Genomic DNA, 19,188 nt, shown 5'->3' on the forward strand with positions numbered 1-19,188 from the left:
CTGCAGTATGAAAACTTACCAAATTCAGCTCTCTGCAAAACTGTGGAAATACATAAAGAACACACAGACAGGCCAAGTTAGATTAGGTTAGGTTATACAGTTACAACAAGCCTACAATACCAAATCCATCTCCCTTACTCATCCTCTCTCTCAAGTTATCATCTTTAAGAATTTCCTCTTCACTTTTGGATGTTTTGGTAAATTATTATTATTAGTCACCCTCGAGTGAGTCTTCCTTATGTTGGTCCTGTCATTATTCATTGTGTCACTTCCTCTCCACCAACACACTGTACTGTCGTCCTTCTGTAGGGTGTTGGAGTCCGCATCAGTCTGGTCTGGTCTGGTTAGTAAGTTGGACAAGGATCGTCTTCATTTAGAAAGAGAACGATAACTCACATTCTTAACAGGTTCTAAAAATATTCATTGAACTGTTGGCAAACTTTGAGTGACTTTATTGAACTAAACGTAAAGTTTCAGTGAATTTATTGAACTGCTCGAAAGTTTCAGTGAATTTATTGAATTGTTCGTAAAGTTTTAGTGAATTTATTGAACTATTCGTAAAGTTTCAGCGAATTCTTGAACTGTTCGGAAAGTTTCGTGAATTTATTGAACTGTTCGTAAAGTTTCAATCAATTTATTTCTATAGGAAGGAATAAAACACGGAAAGTAAATAAAACATTTAATTGGTTGGAAAAGCCCTGTAATTTAATATATCCATGCAACATATTCATGAAGGTAAGAGAGAACTTTGTTTACAATATATACACGCTGAGATGAGTAAAGGTAGAGTGACCAAGAGCTTTGATCTCTTCACCAGTAAGCGAGACAAGTACTGTGGTGTCGCCTTGTCAACATTCTAACAAATAAAACAGTTAGTATACAACTTCAGTTCGCTGTTAAGTGCTGTAGCTGTTGATACTTTATGAGGAAAAAACAATTATTTCTTGTCATCAACATAATGATGACTAAGAATAATTTCTTCACCGCCCGGGGCACTGAGGCACTGACGAGACATTGAGGAAAAAATGTGTCAAGTAAAAGACTAAATTCAGTCCTCAGATACTGTACTGGAAAGACTGAAGAAAGATCAATTAACTCTCAGATCTTGTTGTACAGTCAATTAAGTACTAAAGTCAATTCACCTCTCCTCCTGAATCACGAACCCCGAGATTCAGACTCGTGAACCCGAAGCAGGAGATTGATACATTACTGTGTCCATAAATGCTTCGGGTTCACGAGTCTGAATCTCTGGGTTCGTGGTTCAGGAGGAGAGGCGACAGGACTATGGTAGTTGACTATTGACTAGACAATAACTAGTATTCATAACTGTTTTGATGTTTTTGTAATATCACTTCACCAACACCTGAAGTAATGGCTCAAGAAGAACTAATAATGAGACATATAGGTGTGTTTAGTCTACCTGTACAGTACACTTTCCTCTTCACCTGGAAATATTGATTAACAAAACTATTCTATTGAAAGTGACGATATTACTTACTGATAAATAATTGTTCGTCATTCTGATATTTCGTATACCTGTATAAATTACAGCGTTTTATATATAGTATAGCGGGGGTTTTATAAATAGCGTTCTTCCTGTTTACATTACAACGTTCTTTCAGTATATAACGTTCTTTTCAATCCGTTAAATGTATTAATTTGTAGATACGTAAATCATTATTATAGGCACTAACAATACCTTCTATCGTCACGGCTGATGAAGAAGAATGAAAACAAGTGTTGAGGCGTAACGTGCGTGACTCTGGGACAATACTTCACCTCTCCTTCTCTCAGCATTGTTTACAAACATGGAGACATCGACGTGATATGTAAAACCGACAATGAAAGGGCAAAAATACACATTCATTATACACAGATAAACGCCACGGTAACATGTGTTATGGGAGTGTAGAAAGAGGCCATTATCATGTACACTTGACCATTGAAAACTATAACCAATTTCTACCACAGAGTTTTTGTTCGAAACTGTCTTCCAATGGTTCAAATTCCCTGGCTATATAAACATCTACTGTGGTACAGTATGAGGGAAAACATCCAAACATTCACCAATGAAGAATGTCACTTGTTGTCGTCGATATATTTCCTCTGGTGCACCAATCAGCGAGATATATCACCAATACCCCGACTGAGGCGCTTATCTTCCAAGGCTTTGCTAATATACAGGTTTCAGAGCCCCCAAGAGCCCAGGGAGCTGTCATTACAACTACTACTGTATATGGAAGCTAATACAGACCCCTGGCTGTGGAGTGCTAAAAGAAGACACATATAGGAAGGATTCTTTACATCAAGACTCCTGGAGGTGCAGTACATCATGGCAGCCACACGGATATTTGGGGTCCTCAGTAGAATGACTCACACACAGACAAGCAGAGCGGAACATGATGGAGTTTAACTATGACGTCAACAATATCTTACGAACAATAAATATATATACCTTGTTGATCTTCACTCATAACTGAAGATATGAGGTATACTTTAAACCACAAAATATCCAAAGATGACACTCCATCATTACACTGTAGTCTGCACGAGGAGAGTAAACAACTGTTGTCTGTTTCATCCACTGCTGCTGCTGGTGATTGTGTACTGTATACAAGAGCGGTGGGCTCTCACACTGCTGCTCCCATTCTCCGGCACTCTTCTTTAATGTTTAAGTTTTCGCCAGTCCTCGGTCACCTCCTTCACACGTCAGTCTCCAACGAACTCTGGCGACCGATGGCGGAGAATGACTGAGCTTTAGTCATAGCGCCGCTAGGTTGGACGCGTCCTTTGTACCTACGAAGCACCGGTGGTACGTTGGCGCTGGCGTTACTCTCCAGGGAGGTGATCTGGCGGGAAGAAGGCGAACTATTAGTGATCTAAGGAGCAACACACACACACACACATTCTCATGGGGATCTCAGAGGCTATAAGAATTACGTTTTCAATGTCGTTTTGAACTGAATCCCAAACCAATCTATTATATTACACAAACTATAACTTATTTCTTTATCAGTTCTTGAGATATCGCAAAGGTCGGTGCTTATTAACGACTGTATCTAATGAACCATTTAAATGAGTATGGATATGAACGAGGGAAGAAGTGAAAGTTATAAGAGAGAATAAGTTACCAATGACAGAGAAGAGGTAAGGTGTGTGACAATAAATATTACACTGAGAGACAACAACAAATTAAAACACACTAATTGATAATGAAGAACTAAACATGTGGATATAAAATGATGGTGAATAGTAGTGATGATAAGCCACAACATGTAAGTGATAAATAGCAGAATGAGGAGACAGAATAGTGAAACATAAAAGGATAATGGTTATGTTATGTAATGTTATGTAATGTTATGTTATGTTAGATGATATGACATGTATACAATATAATATGCTTTAACAATAATCGTAAAACCTACTTCACATTAAGACTGATTATGTCTACTTTGTGTTTGTCTGGCATGATATACATGTTATGCATACAGATAGTCATACGTGTTATACATACTGACAGTCATACACCAGAAATCTTACGTTAATGATAACAAACACAATTGCTCGAAAAACAGGAAAAATCTCTCAAGTTCTCACTGGTGAAAAAATCATCTACTCGAGGAAAAAAAAAACAATATTGTCGTCATTATTATTATTTTTTTTAAGTTAATATTACGAATGAGGAACATGCGAAAAAAATACGTGAATTGTGATGTTTACAGTGGGTGTGTATACGGGCGGACGGACGGGCGTGCTGTGTTACAATGGACCGTGTGTGTGTGTGTGTGTGTGTGTGTGTCCTAACTGGTGGACTTAGGAGACAACAGATGGAGGAAAGAGCCTGATGGAAGGTCGAGGTAAACATACTAATGAGGTGACAGGTGGATCTATACAGTACAAGGAGACACCTGCGTCCTGAGTCATGATGTCAACAACAGTATGGACATGCAGTAGGACAGACAGCGGGCCGACCTTCAAGCTAGGACGGACTCTATGAGATCTTTGTACCTGTATCTTAATACCTGTGTTGTCTGTTGACGTCGACAGTCACCCAAAGAGAGCATAAAATGTTGTAATTTTTGTTTCCGGTCTTCCATGCTGGTTGGTGGCGTCACCTGGCGTGTTGCGTCTCGTTAACGCCAGGTGAGTCACAACAACATGCATTTATTTGTTCTCATATACTGGAAGCACATGTCAGTCTATTCTAATATAGCAGCGTTATATCTTGCAGACAACTTTATAAAACTACCTTCTATATAACTATAAGATAAACACAATATATTACGACTATATCTACATACGTTTTAGTCTCATGTTTATAACTACCAATATTATCTAAGTAACTTTGTAGGCACGAAGAGCTACAAGCTACATGATACCTTAGCGGCTGCCCGCATCACCGCCGCTGTAAACGAGCAGGTCTGTCTAACGTTCTCTGAAACGAAGATCATTAAATTAACAGAGAGCAATAAAATGAACACAGGGACAACTTAATGTTCAGGACCGGGCAGCTGACCTAATGTTTTACAGGAGAGGTGAGCCCAGGGCGAGAGATCCAGTTTTTCCAATGAATGTCGTTGCATAATTTTTTCTAGGCTATAAATGGTTACAGCTGTTATACAGTACTGTACTGTACTGTACTGTACTGTACTGTACATCAACGGAGCTGTAATAATGGGGTGTATCATGAGCTCCACCAATACTTTACATGACTTATTGAAATATGCTCCCACCCTCCTCCTTCCCTACCTCCACCCTCCTCCTGCCCTACCTCCACCCTCCCCTTCCCTACCTCCACCCTCCTCCTTCCCTACCTCCACCCTCCTCCTGCCCTACCTCCACCCTCCTCCTTCCCTACCTCCACCCTCCTCCTTCCCTACCTCCACCTCCTCCTTCCTACCTCCACCCTCCTCCTTCCCTACCTCCACCCTCCTCCTTCCCTACCTCCACCCTCCTCCTGCCCTCCCTCCACCCTCCTCCTGCCCTACCTCCACCCTCCTTCCCTACCCTCACTCCCTCATTAGCCAGGAAGACGTTATTACTACAGACTATTGAACACATCATCAACAGACTATTAAACACATCATCAACAGACTATTAAACACATCATCAACAGACTATTAAACAGAGAGAAGAGGAGAGAGAAGAGGAGAGAGAAGAGGAGAGAGAAGAGGAGAGAGGAGAGGAGAGCGAACCAAGAGCACTGTACACTGTTCACGAATGGCTGTAGTATATATTCAGACGAGGAACAGGTCGGCAACACTCAAGATTCGTTCTCGAGAAGTACTGTATATTAGCTGTCGGGAACCTAATGTAACCTAACCTAACCTCGCAAGGAAGAAGTAAAAAAGACTAAAATCCGAACTATAGTGATCACAGCTACTTGTTTTACAGGTTAGGTTAGGTTAGGTTTAGAGTCATTACATTAATATTTTAAAACATTCTGGAAGTAAAATATACTAACTAGAGCCTCTGTGACAAACACCACGAAGGTATTTTAATAAGAGAACCTGTTTTGTTGTTTTACCCAAGACGACAGATACAATATAGATGAGAGCGGCTGGCGAGGCCACGAGGGAGGGAGGGAGTGTGGCGGTGAGAGGGGGGGTGGGTGGAGGCATGAATGACTAGAGGAAGGAAGACAGGAAGGAGTGAAAGCTAATGAGGGAGGTAAAATTAGCAGATTCAGTGAGAGAGACGGTGGCAGATAGAGAGAGACAGAGTGTTGTGAAGGACGATCAAAATACAGTAAATGGAAGGAATAACCAAGAAAAGTAAGTGTGGGGATAATGCACAAGGCAGAGGAGGAGGAGAGGGAGTGAGGGGCGAGGTGTGTAAGTCGTCACATATTGAGTGAGTGCCAGGCAGCAGCTGTCGTCAAGGCCATACAGGCAAGTTATTGAGTAGCTCCTCTCTCCCCTGGTCCCTGCACGGGGGTCTCCTGCCAGGGGGTCGGGTGTGCCCTCCAAGAGTCGGCAAATTATCGAGAGTGTGTTATTTTGGGAGAGTGCGTCATGAGAAGGGTATTAGACGGGGCGCTGCTACCAGATGTGTGAGCAAGTGTTAGTCTGTGAGAACAAAAAGAAGAATTATTCAATACTTTATACTGACGAAGGTTGAACAGATTTAGTGTCTGAAGAGATGACAACACTGCTTGGGGAGATGGTAGGCTTTGTTTAGGTAAAGGGAGAATTATTGTTTAGGGGAGAGGTTACGTTAGGTTAGGTTAAGTTAGGTTAAGTTAGGTTTGGTTAGGAATGTGTTTATCTTAGATTCGTATATCAATTCGCTTCAGTATTATTATCTATACATAAATATACTGTACCTTATGTCTCCCGGATACTAAGACAATAACCTAAGCAACAGTACTAGCGCTCAGAGAACTCACACAAGCTCACAGTTAGCGACTTGGTTTAGGAGAAGCTGCAGCGGCACTTGACATAATGAAATATGCCTGAGCAATTCGCCACAACACAACACATACTAAAAATATAAACATCTCCCAGCATTATACACACTATATAAACATCTCCCAGCATTATAAACACTGATTAAACATCGTCCATCATTATAAACATTGAACACTGTGAACAGTCTGTACAGTAAACGAGCGGTTGATCATGCAATTGTCAAAATGTTTAAATCATATTAGTTTATACCGTTAAAACCCTTAGTTCATATTGCTACTAATAAGCCCACACTGACAACAACGGTACTGTAAGGTCAACTCCAGGATAATTTTGTTTTTCGTAATATTTTTCCCATTATATAAATATAAGTAACCACAATGCTCGTCCTTGGTCAAAATACTTACACTGTACAACTTGCCACTATATTTCCTAATTTGAAAGCAAAATCTTAAAGTTGATATATTTCTTACTTTTATATAAATTATTCAACAAATTATCAATTATCATCAACAATTCTCAACGCTGCACAATGAAAAAACGTAAGAGTAAGTAAGACAAGGCGCTTTATGTCATTCATTGCCAGAAAGACAAATATTTTGTCTCTAAGTATCACGGATTAGTGCAGCCGATGAAGAGAGAGAGAGAGAGAGAGAGAGACAGAGAGTATTGCACAGATCGGCTCAAAAATTGGTTGTAGTGACTAAGAATTACCAAACCAAAATTGAATATCTTAGGATAGCATTTTACTCCTTTTATCTCAAGGTTGTTATCTTTAACGACAGTGTACAGTACAGTCGAGGGAAAAGGTCCTGCAGTCACTCTCTCCCACCCATGAACCCTGAAACTCATGAACCTGTGAACCCGAAACATCACACAATGCATCATCTATGGTCCCAACACTGTGTCATGTCTCGGATTCACAGTTTCACGAGTCAGGGTTCATGGAAGAGATGAACTACTGACAGGATTTTTTACCGTGACTGAACTCCATCACTGGGCATCCGGATATGACAAAATAATTCTGACAGAGCTTTAATTCTTCAACTAAAGACAGAATAAAGTGTTTGTGGACCTCAGCGTCTTCTGTCTGTGTGGTGAAACTCTGTCATTAATACCAGATTATAAGACTTCCCCTCTGGAGTTGTCCTTTAACGATAACAAGAAATGGTCTGAAGGCAGTAGAAGGCTCACACTTAGAGGCTCTCCAGTGCTAGGGCTTCTCCAAGGAGGCTTCAGAGGCCTTCTGTAGGAGGATACAATGACTGGTGTGAAGACCTTGAAATAGAAGTGTCTTGAATGGGAGGAACTTTAATGTGTTTATTGTGGTGACTGTTGAGGAAGGTTGTTAGTGTGTGTGTGTGTGTGTGTGTGTGTAACAGTGTCGTGTTAAGATACACGTGTTGAAATGTTTTATAAGTTACCGTGTGCATTTTGTAATAAGCAATCAGATTTTGTCATTAATATTGCTAAACACACGTTTTTACCACCATACAGTATAGCGTTTGATTGCGTGTGTAATTGTTGTCCCGCGCGTGCTCTATTTGGTAAGCTTTTCATCATGCGTGGAAACATAATTTGTAAACTATAATGGTGTAACTTTCACGTAAAAAATAAATTACAGTAACCATGAACAAGGGTCATGTTGTATAGGCATATTTGTTGCTTTACTTCATAAGGTAATACACTTCTACGGAAAAATGTGTATTGGCAACACTTCTAGGAAAAATGTGTATTGACAACACTTCTAGGGAGAAAATGTAAATCGGTTCCTCTTCTAGGGAGAAATGTATATATAGGATTCAAAACAAAGGGCAGGACGCGACTAACTTGTTAAATTATAAAGTTTAACTCACCTTTGGGGGAAAGATTTTACACACAAACGTCTGTAATATTATCCTGACCAGTACACGCGAGGCAGCTGTTGTGTACTGACCTCTAGTTCAGTGTTATTGAGGGATATACTGTACTGTACACAACAAGGATATACTGTACTGTACACAACAAGGATATACTGTACTGTACACAACAAGGATATACTGTACTGTACACAAGGATATACTGTACTGTACACAACAAGGATATACTGTACTGTACACAACAAGGATATACTGTACTGTACACAACAAGGATATACTGTACTGTACACAACAAGGATATACTGTACTGTACACAACAAGGATATACTGTACTGTACACAACAAGGATATACTGTACTGTACACAACAAGGATATACTGTACTGTACACAACAAGGATATACTGTACTGTACACAACAAGGATATACTGTACTGTACACAACAAGGATATACTGTACTGTACACAACAAGGATATACTGTACTGTACACAACAAGGATATACTGTACTGTACACAACAAGGATATACTGTACTGTATACAACAAGGATATACTGTACTGTACACAACAAGGATATACTGTACTGTACACAACAAGGATATACTGTACTGTACACAACAAGGATATACTGTACTGTACTGTACATAAGGATATACTGTACTGTACACAAGGATATACTTTACTGTACACAAGGATATACTGTACTGTACACAAGGATATACTGTACTGTACACAAGGATATACTGTACTGTACACAAGGATATACTGTACTGTACACAAGGACATACTGTACTGTACACAAGGATATACTGTACTGTACACAACAACAAGTACTACATATGCACGTGTACTCATACATATCCTGAATGTAATACTGACTCTAACATTATTATTATAGTTTATAGTTGAATACCTTCTCCGAAACACACACACACACACACACACACACACACACACACCTCATTTCTCATTTCTTCCTCTACCCAACCCTAACCTAACCTAACCTAACCTAACCTCAGGAATATGAGTTAAAAGATTCCTTGCATGCCAACTCACCGATGCCATGGAGGCTGTGTCACCGTCGAAGCTGCTGGCAACCGCTTTGACATTGGGTCCGTCTCGGCTTGTACCTCGGTCCACGCTGAAACACACACACACACCAGTAAGAGAGAAGGAAAACGTGAAGGTGAGTAAAAAGGGAGAGGAAATATTGTATAATGCAGAGGGAGACTGAGAGAGAGAGAGAGAGAGAGAGAGAGAGAGAGAGAGAGAGAGAGAGAGTAGGTAATAAACTATTATGAGGTGGACCAGAAAGGGAAAAAAGGGAAGACTCTTCTAACTAAGATGACAGACTGATGAGCAACACGGGAAATTTAGGGTAAAATAATCTGAACAACGAATCAAGTTAGAAAGAGAAAGAGAACGGGAACAAAGAGAGGTATTATCTGAGAGAAACGGTGACAGAGAACAACAATGACTGAGACACAGGGGACAGTGTGAGCCAGTGTGAGCCCCGTTGTGGGTCAACGACCTATGACCGGGCGGGCTGTTCCCCGTAAAAAGTAATATATATATATATATATATATATATATACACAATCAACACCTCAACCCGCCAGGATTCGAACCCACGGCCCACAAGCCCATGACTGTGACAGGGGAACGCTACCTCTGGACCACCAGGATACTAAAAGCAGTCCTAGACTCTGTTATATTTCACTCAAAGCCTGTTCAACGAGCTTATGGCGCCGTGAACCTCTAATGGGGACTACCCGTATCACGTAGGTGGTCAGAGTAACGTTTTACCAAATCCGGCTTCGAAACACGAGGATCCATATATATTTCATTAGCCCAATAAAGCACGCGGGTTCGAATCCTGGCGGGTTGAGGTGTTGATTATATGTAGAAGTCCGCGTGCTTTATTGGGCTAATATATATATATATATATATATATATATATATATATATATATATATATATATATATATATATATATATATATATATATATATATATATTCAGGATCCAAGAACTGTGGTTAGTGAGAGGACACAGCAACGGGTGGTGAGGGCGAGACGGATCCCCAGGCTGTGTTTCCTGCCAGGCGTGAGCAGAGAAAGGAAGACGAAAGAGAAAGGAAGAAAATCCTAAAAACAAAGGAAAGTTAAATGTTAATAAAGTGTATAAATGTGAGAATTCGTACAGGGAAATGTTTACATAAAAAACAATAGCCGCTCACCTCTGAGACCTGGAGGGCGGCCCCAACTTGAAGAGTCCCTTTATCTTGCCTTTCACTTTACTTTCTTTCTCTACCTCATCAGGGATATCATTGCCCGAGCCGCCAACACCCACGCCCATCGCCTTAACACCTGCCCCCACAATGGAGCCGCCCGTAGAGGATTCCTCGATGGAGCGAGATTTCGTCAGCTTGGATAACATGCCCTTAACGCCCTTCTTTTTCTTCTTTTCACCCAAGACGTCGAGGTCGCTCGTCTGAGACCCCGTTGAGATCCTGAAAGAGAGAAGGAGGAACTATTCACAGCTGTTTATAAAGACTTAATGAGATAACTCGACCCAAAAAAATATTTCTGGTAAAAGTTTTGTGGTTCATTAATTCTGACCTTGAGTCAATATGTATTCAGGTTTTGTTTTTACTCCACTATTACTTTATTAATAAGTCCGTTACTGAGAGGGTTTACTGTATCCATTATTATATTGATAAGTCCGTTATTGAGAGGGTTTACTGTATCCATCATGTTCTTGAGAAGTCCGTTGCTAAGAGGGTTTACTGTATCCATTATTATATTGAGAAATCCGTTATTGAGAGGGTTTACCGTATCCATTATTATATTGAGAAGTCCGTTATTGAGAGGGTTTACCGTATCCATTATTATATTGAGAAGTCCGTTATTGAGAGGGTTTACTGTATCCATTATTATATTGAGAAGTCCGTTACTAAGAGGGTTTACTGGATCCATTATTATATTGAGAAGTCCGTTATTGAGAGGGTTTACCGTATCCATTATTATATTGAGAAATCCGTTATTGAGAGGGTTTACCGTATCCATTATTATATTGAGAAGTCCGTTATTGAGAGGGTTTACCGTATCCATTATTATATTGAGAAGTCCTTTATTGAGAGGGTTTACTGTATCCATTATTATATTGAGAAGTCCGTTACTAAGAGGGTTTACTGGATCCATTATTATATTGAGAAGTCCGTTATTGAGAGGGTTTACTGTATCCATTATTATATTGAGAAATCCGTTATTGAGAGGGTTTACTGTATTCATTATTATATTGAGAAGTCCGTTATTGAGAGGGTTTACTGTATCCACTATGTTATTGAGAAGTCCGTTATTGAGAGGGTTTACTGTATCCACTATGTTATTGAGAAGTCCGTTATTGAGAGGGTCAGTGGTGGCTCACCTGTCGAGGGAGATGTCTCTGTCATACTTGGCTCTCCGCATGTCGTCGGTCATGGTCGAGTCTATACTAGTAGTGCTGCCAGCGTCCGTCGACACCCAGATCTTGTTCTGTTAATAATACCTTCACTTATCATACCTTTACTTATTAACGATATTGTAAGTCAAGTTTATTATTATACCTTCACTTATCATTATATCTTCATTTATTAACAATATTATAAGTCAAGTTCAACATTACAAAGAAAACATAACTAATTCACATGTTTTATATTACAATAATATATCAATAACTCATGTACTCTAAAAAGGAAAATCTTACTAAGTCACAACACATAACATCTTGAAGCTAAGACAACAACCACAACTGTACTTAACAACAACTATTTAAGGATTTCTCGTTATGGAAAACCCAACAGGTTGAAATAACTTAGAAAATGAGTCTTAATTTTTCTTCTGTTATTAATTTGACCTTATAGGAATATTTAGATTAGGTTAGGTTAGGTTATGAGGAGATAATAATGAAAGGTTAGGTTAGGTTAGGTTAGGTTATGAGGAGACAATGATGAAAGGTTAGGTTAGGTTTGGTTAGGTTATGAGGAGACAATGATGAAAGGTTAGGTTAGGTCACTTACCCTATCCTCAGCCATCTGGTGATCCAAGGATTGAGCTTTACGGTATAACGCTCTCTGACCCTTGGCTCCAGGTTTGTGTAGAGTACCTCGCTGTTGGCTCCGGGGCCGTAGTGGTAAGCCTTCGTCCTCACTATCCAAGTCTGACAACGCTCTGAAACCAAACAACAGTAACGGCTACAGTTTGTTCCAAATACTTGTACTACAAAGTTATTCATTTAGTCTTTCACATAATAATGATATTCTGTACACTGGTGCGTATTGCGGTATATATAGATAAATAATGGTGAAAGTGCATTGAATATACATAGTTGATAGTTACAGAGCAATAATTTGTATGTACAGCATCATAGATCTGGTACAGATGTGTATGAACAACGTATTTACAAACCTAACCTAACCTAACCTAATCCTAAGAAATTTTATCTCGGTATAGTTTGGTTATGATGGTAAACGATGTCTTCAATGAAACAGAGCGAAAAACTTCCGTTAAGGAAATCTGATTACAAATAATTTACCTCCTGACGTCATAATAATAACCTAACCTAACCTATCTCTGACCTTCTGAAGGAGGGAGCTCTTCTAAGTCTGTCTTTATCGTCTGAGAGGTTCATCATTCTCTTCAGCTCCTCCATGTTCCTACACGCCTTCTTTAGCGACTCCGTGAACTCCTCCTTCGTCTTAGGCTTGGCGTCTCCCGCTGTATAATATATGGATATAAGCTATGTTACATAATATCCTTAATGGTGGTACTATAAGCCATGTAACAGTAATATAAAATGTATTCCTGGATCAATATTAACTATTTATATATAAATCATTAAGGGCTATACAGTATTAACATTGTATAAATAAAAGTAGATCATTAATATAAAAAAAACAGTTTTATTGTTTCTAAAATATTTATATAAAGAACTTATAAATTCATTGGATCTGAAGGTTATTGAAATATATTAAGGTTAAAGCGTTATCTGAGCGGTGCTGAGACAACATATGTCTGTGGGGAGGTAAAGTCATCACAACAACAGATAAACCCTTAAGAAGTCATCACAACAACAGATAAACCCTTAAGAAGTCATCACAACAACAGATAAACCCTTAAGAAGTCATCACAACAACAGATAAACCCTTAAGAAGTCATCACAACAACAGATAAACCCTTAAGAAGTCATCACAATAACAGATAAACCCTTAAGAAGTCATCACAACAGATAAACCCTTAAGAAGTCATCACAACAACAGATAAACCCTTAAAAAGTCATCACAACAGATAAACCCTTAAGAAGTCATCACAACAACAGATAAACCCTTAAGAAGTCATCACAACAACAGATAAACCCTTAAGAAGTCATCACAACAACAGATAAACCCTTAAGAAGTCATCACAATAACAGATAAACCCTTAAGAAGTCATCACAACAGATAAAACCCAAAGAAAAGTCATCACAACAATAGATAAACCCGTAAGAGAGACAAGTTAAGGTACCAGAAGTGTGTTTACTTACGCAGTTTGGTGAGGGAGCCGTCACGCCCGTCAATAGCTTCACCCAGCACTAGTGGAGCCAGATCCTTCACCTTCCTCATCTGTCGGTAGAATATTTTGATTAAGGACGGATTTTTTTGTTTCTCAGGTTAAAAGTGTAAATAATCCTCATTTTCTCTAAATAAATACGATGGAATAAATGTGTAGGGAATGAATATATGAAAAGAGAAAGATGAACAGAGGAATAAGCGCAGATAGAGAGAACGAAAGAGAGAGAGAGTGAGAGACAAAGGGAAGAGAATATCTGCCTGGCATTCATGTGCGTACATCAGCTTCAACCACAACACTGACACCACCAAATAAGAAATGAAAATATAGAAGTCCCACATCACAACACACACACACAAGGCATCCAGGAATAAGGAGCACAAACAACAGAGATACATTCATATAATACCTAAACAGTTAACATAACGACACACTCACACAAAGATACTGTATTTATATGAAACAAACAAACATACACTTTTATATAACTTAATGATCAAACACTTAACAATTAAAAAAGTATTTAGTATTTTATATAATAATATTAAATTTTCCATACATGGTTATAGTTAATTGGTGAGAAAATTGCCTTCACTTTTTGTTCAAACATTTGTCAGAAATATTGGCCAGGATCTCGGGGAGGGTAGCGACCGAACCTGCAAGAGTCACTGAACTCTCAAAGGCTGATGGAAACATGTAATTTTCTAGAGCCAGTGGGAGTAATGGCTGGGAAATTACAGTGGACGTAGGGTAGATTAACTACGCCCATTACTCGGGGGAAACTTTTTTTTTTGGGGGAGGAAATTTAATAAAAAAAACTCACATTAGGTATGAAACAAATTAAATACAAACTGGGTTATGGATAGAGATGGTGTTTTGTGATGTAGTGTGAGATAAAACTTGGAAATTTGGGATATAAATAATTATGTTCAAAATATCAAACGTATTATGGGTTGGTAGTCAATAGGCGTCTCTCCTTCCTACCCTCACCTTCCTCCTACCCTCACCTTCCTCCTACCCTCACCTTACCCCAACCTATACCTCCTCACCTCTCCCCTACCGTGACCTTGCCCCTACCCACACCTCCTACACTGACCTTGCCCCTACCCACACCTCCTACCCTGACCTTGCCCCTACCCACACCTCCCATCCTGACCTTGCCCCTACCCACACCTCCTACCCTGACCTGCCCCCACCCACACTCCCCATCCTGACCTTGCCCCTACCCACACCTCCCATCCTGACCTTGCCCCTACCCACACCTCCTACCCTGACCTTGCCCCTACCCACACCTCCCATCCTGACCTTGCCCCTACCCACACCTCCTACCCTGACCTCGCCCCTACCCACACCTCCTACCCTGACCTCGCCCTTACCCTAGCCGTGCCCCGTGTGACCTTACCTCGTCTGTTAGCCGCTCCATCTTGGCCTGCTGGTTGAGGTGTTCCCTGGACGTGCCCAAGAACTTATCTCTCATAGCCTCCCGCTCCACCTCAGTTCGGTCCTTCTCCCGCCGCAGTTTCTCGTTGATCTGCCGCAGCTTGGCGTGTGCTTCCCGCAGCTCCAGTAAGTCTCGCTGCAGCTGTGATGATGAACCAGAGATTATGTCTGTCATTGTGGGGGAGATTATGATGGTGTGTTGGGGAGAATATGGTGTGTTGGGGAGAATATGATGGTGTTGGGGAGAATACGATGGTGTGTTGGGGAGAATACGAAGGTGTTTTGGGGAGAATATAATAGCGTGTAACGTGTGGTACATCAGGACTATGGGACCCACTCTCAATTTCTAGTCCCATAGAGTTGAAAATTCTAAACAAGGTTGTGGTACCTGAGAGGAACCTTTCATTAAGAAACATTACTGTACTACACCTTCCCGCCTTACCTCCTGAACCTTGGTCTTGGTGTCTGTCGTCTCCTGACCCACCGTCATCTTCAGTTGGTCTATCTTCCTCTTCGCCTCCAACCTCTCCAAGTCCCGCTCTCGCTCCACCTCGTACAATGTCTGGCGGTACATAGTAACTCTGGTAACGCACGCTTCCAGCCTTATTTAACCCCTTGAGTGTGATATCATAACCCCTTGAGTCTATCTTATCCCCTTGATGATATCTTAATCTCTTGAGTATGATATCTTAACCCCTTGAGTCTATCTTAACCCCTTGATATCTTAATCTCTTGAGTACGATATCATAATTCACAGTAAATTAGACAACAATTGGTAGAGTTAGTCGTCGGGAATCGTATATGTACAATCACTCAAACAAAATTGTGTTGAAAAAAATTTGACACAACCAGCGAAGGATTTTGACAACCCTACCGAGACAACAGAAGTCGTATTGTTCATTCTGAAATTCATCGTCACCCCAAGTACAGATAGTTTGTTGATTGACTGGACAAGTAATTTATCATCTGTATTTATAACTTTTTCAAACATTTACATTGAGTTAGTCTCTCTCTCACGTAATAATAATAATGTTACTTTAATAGTGAAGGTAATTAGGTTTTAAAAGGTGAAAATAATTAACACATATAAATAGAGGATTAAGAGTGGAGAAAACAGTTTAACTATTATTGATGACAATGAAGTGACTATTGTATGTTATAAACACTTCACCTCCATATACCGCGGCCTAAAGGTGTTCTTAACCTGGCATTCAGAATACCGAGGTAAATGTCAGAGTAATATCACGTAAGATTGCCTTTCATCGCTTCAATGGCTCAAAGAGATTGACTGGAGTTTATCCTTGCCGAGCGTGGCAGGTTAGGTTAGGTTAGGAGTTTGAACCTTACCTGCCGGAGGTCCTTAGCGAGCGTGGCAGGTTAGGTTAGGTTAGGAGTTTAAACCTTACCTGCCGGAGATCCTTAGCGAGCGTGGCAGTCTCCTGAATGAGTCGCTGCTGCTCCTCTCGCTCCTTCTGCCAGTTCAGCTCGAGACGGGTTCTGAGGCCAGGTACTCGCCGACTACCACCAACCAGTAGTCGGTCCTCTTCATACTGACGAGATAAAAGTGTTGAGAATGTTTCTTTATGCCCAAGAAACTCCCATGAATTATATAACGAAATAACACTGCTACTCCAACGATAATATAAGGAGTAAGCTATATAGTGTAAGAGCTCAGTTATTAGGAGTAAGTTATATAATGTAAGAGCTCAGTTATAAGGAGTAAGCTATATAATGTAAGAGCTCAGTTATAAGGAGTAAGTTATATAATGTAAGAGCTCAGTTATAAGGAGTAAGTTATATAATGTAAGAGCTCAGTTATAAGGAGTAAGCTATATAATGTAAGAGCTCAGTTATAAGGAGTAAGTTATATAGTGTAAGAGCTCAGTTATAAGGAGTAATTAATATACCGGTAATGTAAGAAACAGTCATCTCACCTCGTTAAGTTTAGTTTGTAAGTCACATAGTTGGATCTCGAAGTTGGTTTTTTGGTCAATAGCTCCGTTCCTGAGTTTGGTGTTCTCCAGACGTGCATCAGCCAACTTATCCTCAAACTCTGTGATCTGGGCGTTGAGTTCTTGTGTCTCCAGGAGGTGCTGTTGAGCCTGTAAGAACACAACCGTACCCACACACCTCAGGTTAGTAAAGTATCTTGTTTGTTTACCAACTCAGAAATTTGGACGAGAGAAATATAAATCATGTAGTCTTATCAGCGATGTTAAGGGGAAGACATCTTGGATATGTTCTATACAGTGAGATCTCCTTCTAACGGACTTCTTTCTATTTATTATTATCCGTTAGATGGGGAAGGTTCTCATTTAACGGACCCTCGATATAATGGATTTTCCTCTCCATGTAGTTCGTTAAATAGAGGTTTCACTGTAGTTGAATTCATTGAAACAAATCATGAACTGTCGTATCTATTTCCTTCATTAAACTTGAACAGGGGGTTGAAGTGTCACATATGGTCAAGATGTTATTGGTTGGACAGTCTAGCTAACTCTACGTACAGTATAGTCACTACGCACTGTGCAGGTCACGATCATTATTCAGCTTCTATTGTGTGTATCAGGTAAGTCTAGTCAAAGAAGCTAAACTCTAGACACATAAGAGAACACGCCACAGAACTCAAGTACAAAAAGCTTCACACAGGAGGCGAATCAAGACTGACGAAGCAGACTAATTCGGTCGACAAAATCTTCAAGTACACTCGCTAATAAAAGTCCCGTTGCTTCACTTGCCTCGTCATGTGAATCTCTAGCTTCACGAAGAGGCAGGTGAGGCGACAGGACTTTTGTTAACGAGTGTGTACAACCAATAGTGTGAATTTACTACAATAAAACACAATATGCTGAAACACATATTGGATGGGTTATAAAAATAGGAATATTCAATGAGGCTAAAATCACTATAATCTGCTTCTGTCGTTAGATGTGGAGAGGAGTACACTGGTCTCTCCAATCTCTGAGAGTAATAAGCTTATAGGATGATTTACTATAACAAAATACTTTAGAGTAGCGTAGCATAGCAAGTACCAGAACACGACATCGTTAGGCATTATAGAGATCCTCCCTGTCTTTATCCCCCTGCTCTCTATAGCTCATTTACGTGTATATAAAGCAACTCTTTCGACAAACATTAAATAACTTAGAATTATTATTTTTTTATTTAATGTTTATCTCAAATAAAATCAAGTCATTATTTTACTATATATTAAATTAACTGTATCTACCCCCCCACCCCACCCCCCACCCCCTCCCCAAAGGAAATCAACTGCAACCTATTTTTTGCCACAGAGATAATGAGCCAATTTAAGGTGTATTCTTGATGTAAGTTTACCTTCTGAAACATATTACAGAAGAATGGCAAAAACTCATCTTCCTGGGCGTATTATCCATAGCGGGAACTTTTACTGTTTCAAAGAGAGAGAGAAAGTGCCCATGATATGACCCTTTACTGTATCAAAGAAAGAGAGAAAGTGCCCATGATATGACCCTTTACTGTATCAAAGAAAGAGAGAAAGTGCCCATGATATGACCCTTTACTGTATCAAAGAGAGAGAGAAAGTGCCCATGATATGACCCTTTACTGTATCAAAGAAAGAGAGAAAGTGCCCATGATATGACCCTTTACTGTGTCAAAGAGAGAGAGAAAGTGCCCATGATATGACCCTTTACTGTATCAAAGAGAGAGAGAAAGTGCCCATGATATGACCCTTTACTGTGTCAAAGAGAGAGAGAAAGTGCCCATGATATGACCCTTTACTGTGTCAAAGAAAGAGAGAAAGTGCCCATGATATGACCCTTTACTGTATCAAAGAGAGAGAGAAAGTGCCCATGATATGACCCTTTACTGTATCAAAGAGAGAGAGAAAGTGCCCATGATATGACCCTTTACC

General features: G+C 39.9%; 1 protein-coding gene across 1 annotated transcript in view; it reads right to left on the reverse strand.

The window, feature by feature from the left end:
* Positions 1-666: 666 nt before the first annotated feature.
* Positions 667-19,188, reverse strand: part of LOC121873435 (early endosome antigen 1-like) — a 68,397-nt gene continuing 49,875 nt past the window's right edge. The window contains exons 33-43 of the mRNA XM_042377014.1: positions 17,228-17,395; positions 16,700-16,843; positions 15,736-15,855; positions 15,256-15,435; positions 13,828-13,906; positions 12,884-13,022; positions 12,326-12,476; positions 11,695-11,801; positions 10,505-10,777; positions 9,322-9,406; positions 667-2,849 (exon numbers count right to left, since the gene is read on the reverse strand). Coding sequence (XP_042232948.1) covers positions 2,703-2,849; positions 9,322-9,406; positions 10,505-10,777; positions 11,695-11,801; positions 12,326-12,476; positions 12,884-13,022; positions 13,828-13,906; positions 15,256-15,435; positions 15,736-15,855; positions 16,700-16,843; positions 17,228-17,395 — 1,593 coding nt within the window. The 3' untranslated portion in view covers positions 667-2,702. The remainder of the gene's footprint in view (positions 2,850-9,321; positions 9,407-10,504; positions 10,778-11,694; positions 11,802-12,325; positions 12,477-12,883; positions 13,023-13,827; positions 13,907-15,255; positions 15,436-15,735; positions 15,856-16,699; positions 16,844-17,227; positions 17,396-19,188) is intronic.

This window comes from Homarus americanus, unplaced genomic scaffold (genome assembly GCF_018991925.1).
Source record: "Homarus americanus isolate GMGI-L3 unplaced genomic scaffold, GMGI_Hamer_2.0 scaffold11151, whole genome shotgun sequence".
NCBI classification, from domain to species: domain Eukaryota; kingdom Metazoa; phylum Arthropoda; class Malacostraca; order Decapoda; family Nephropidae; genus Homarus; species Homarus americanus.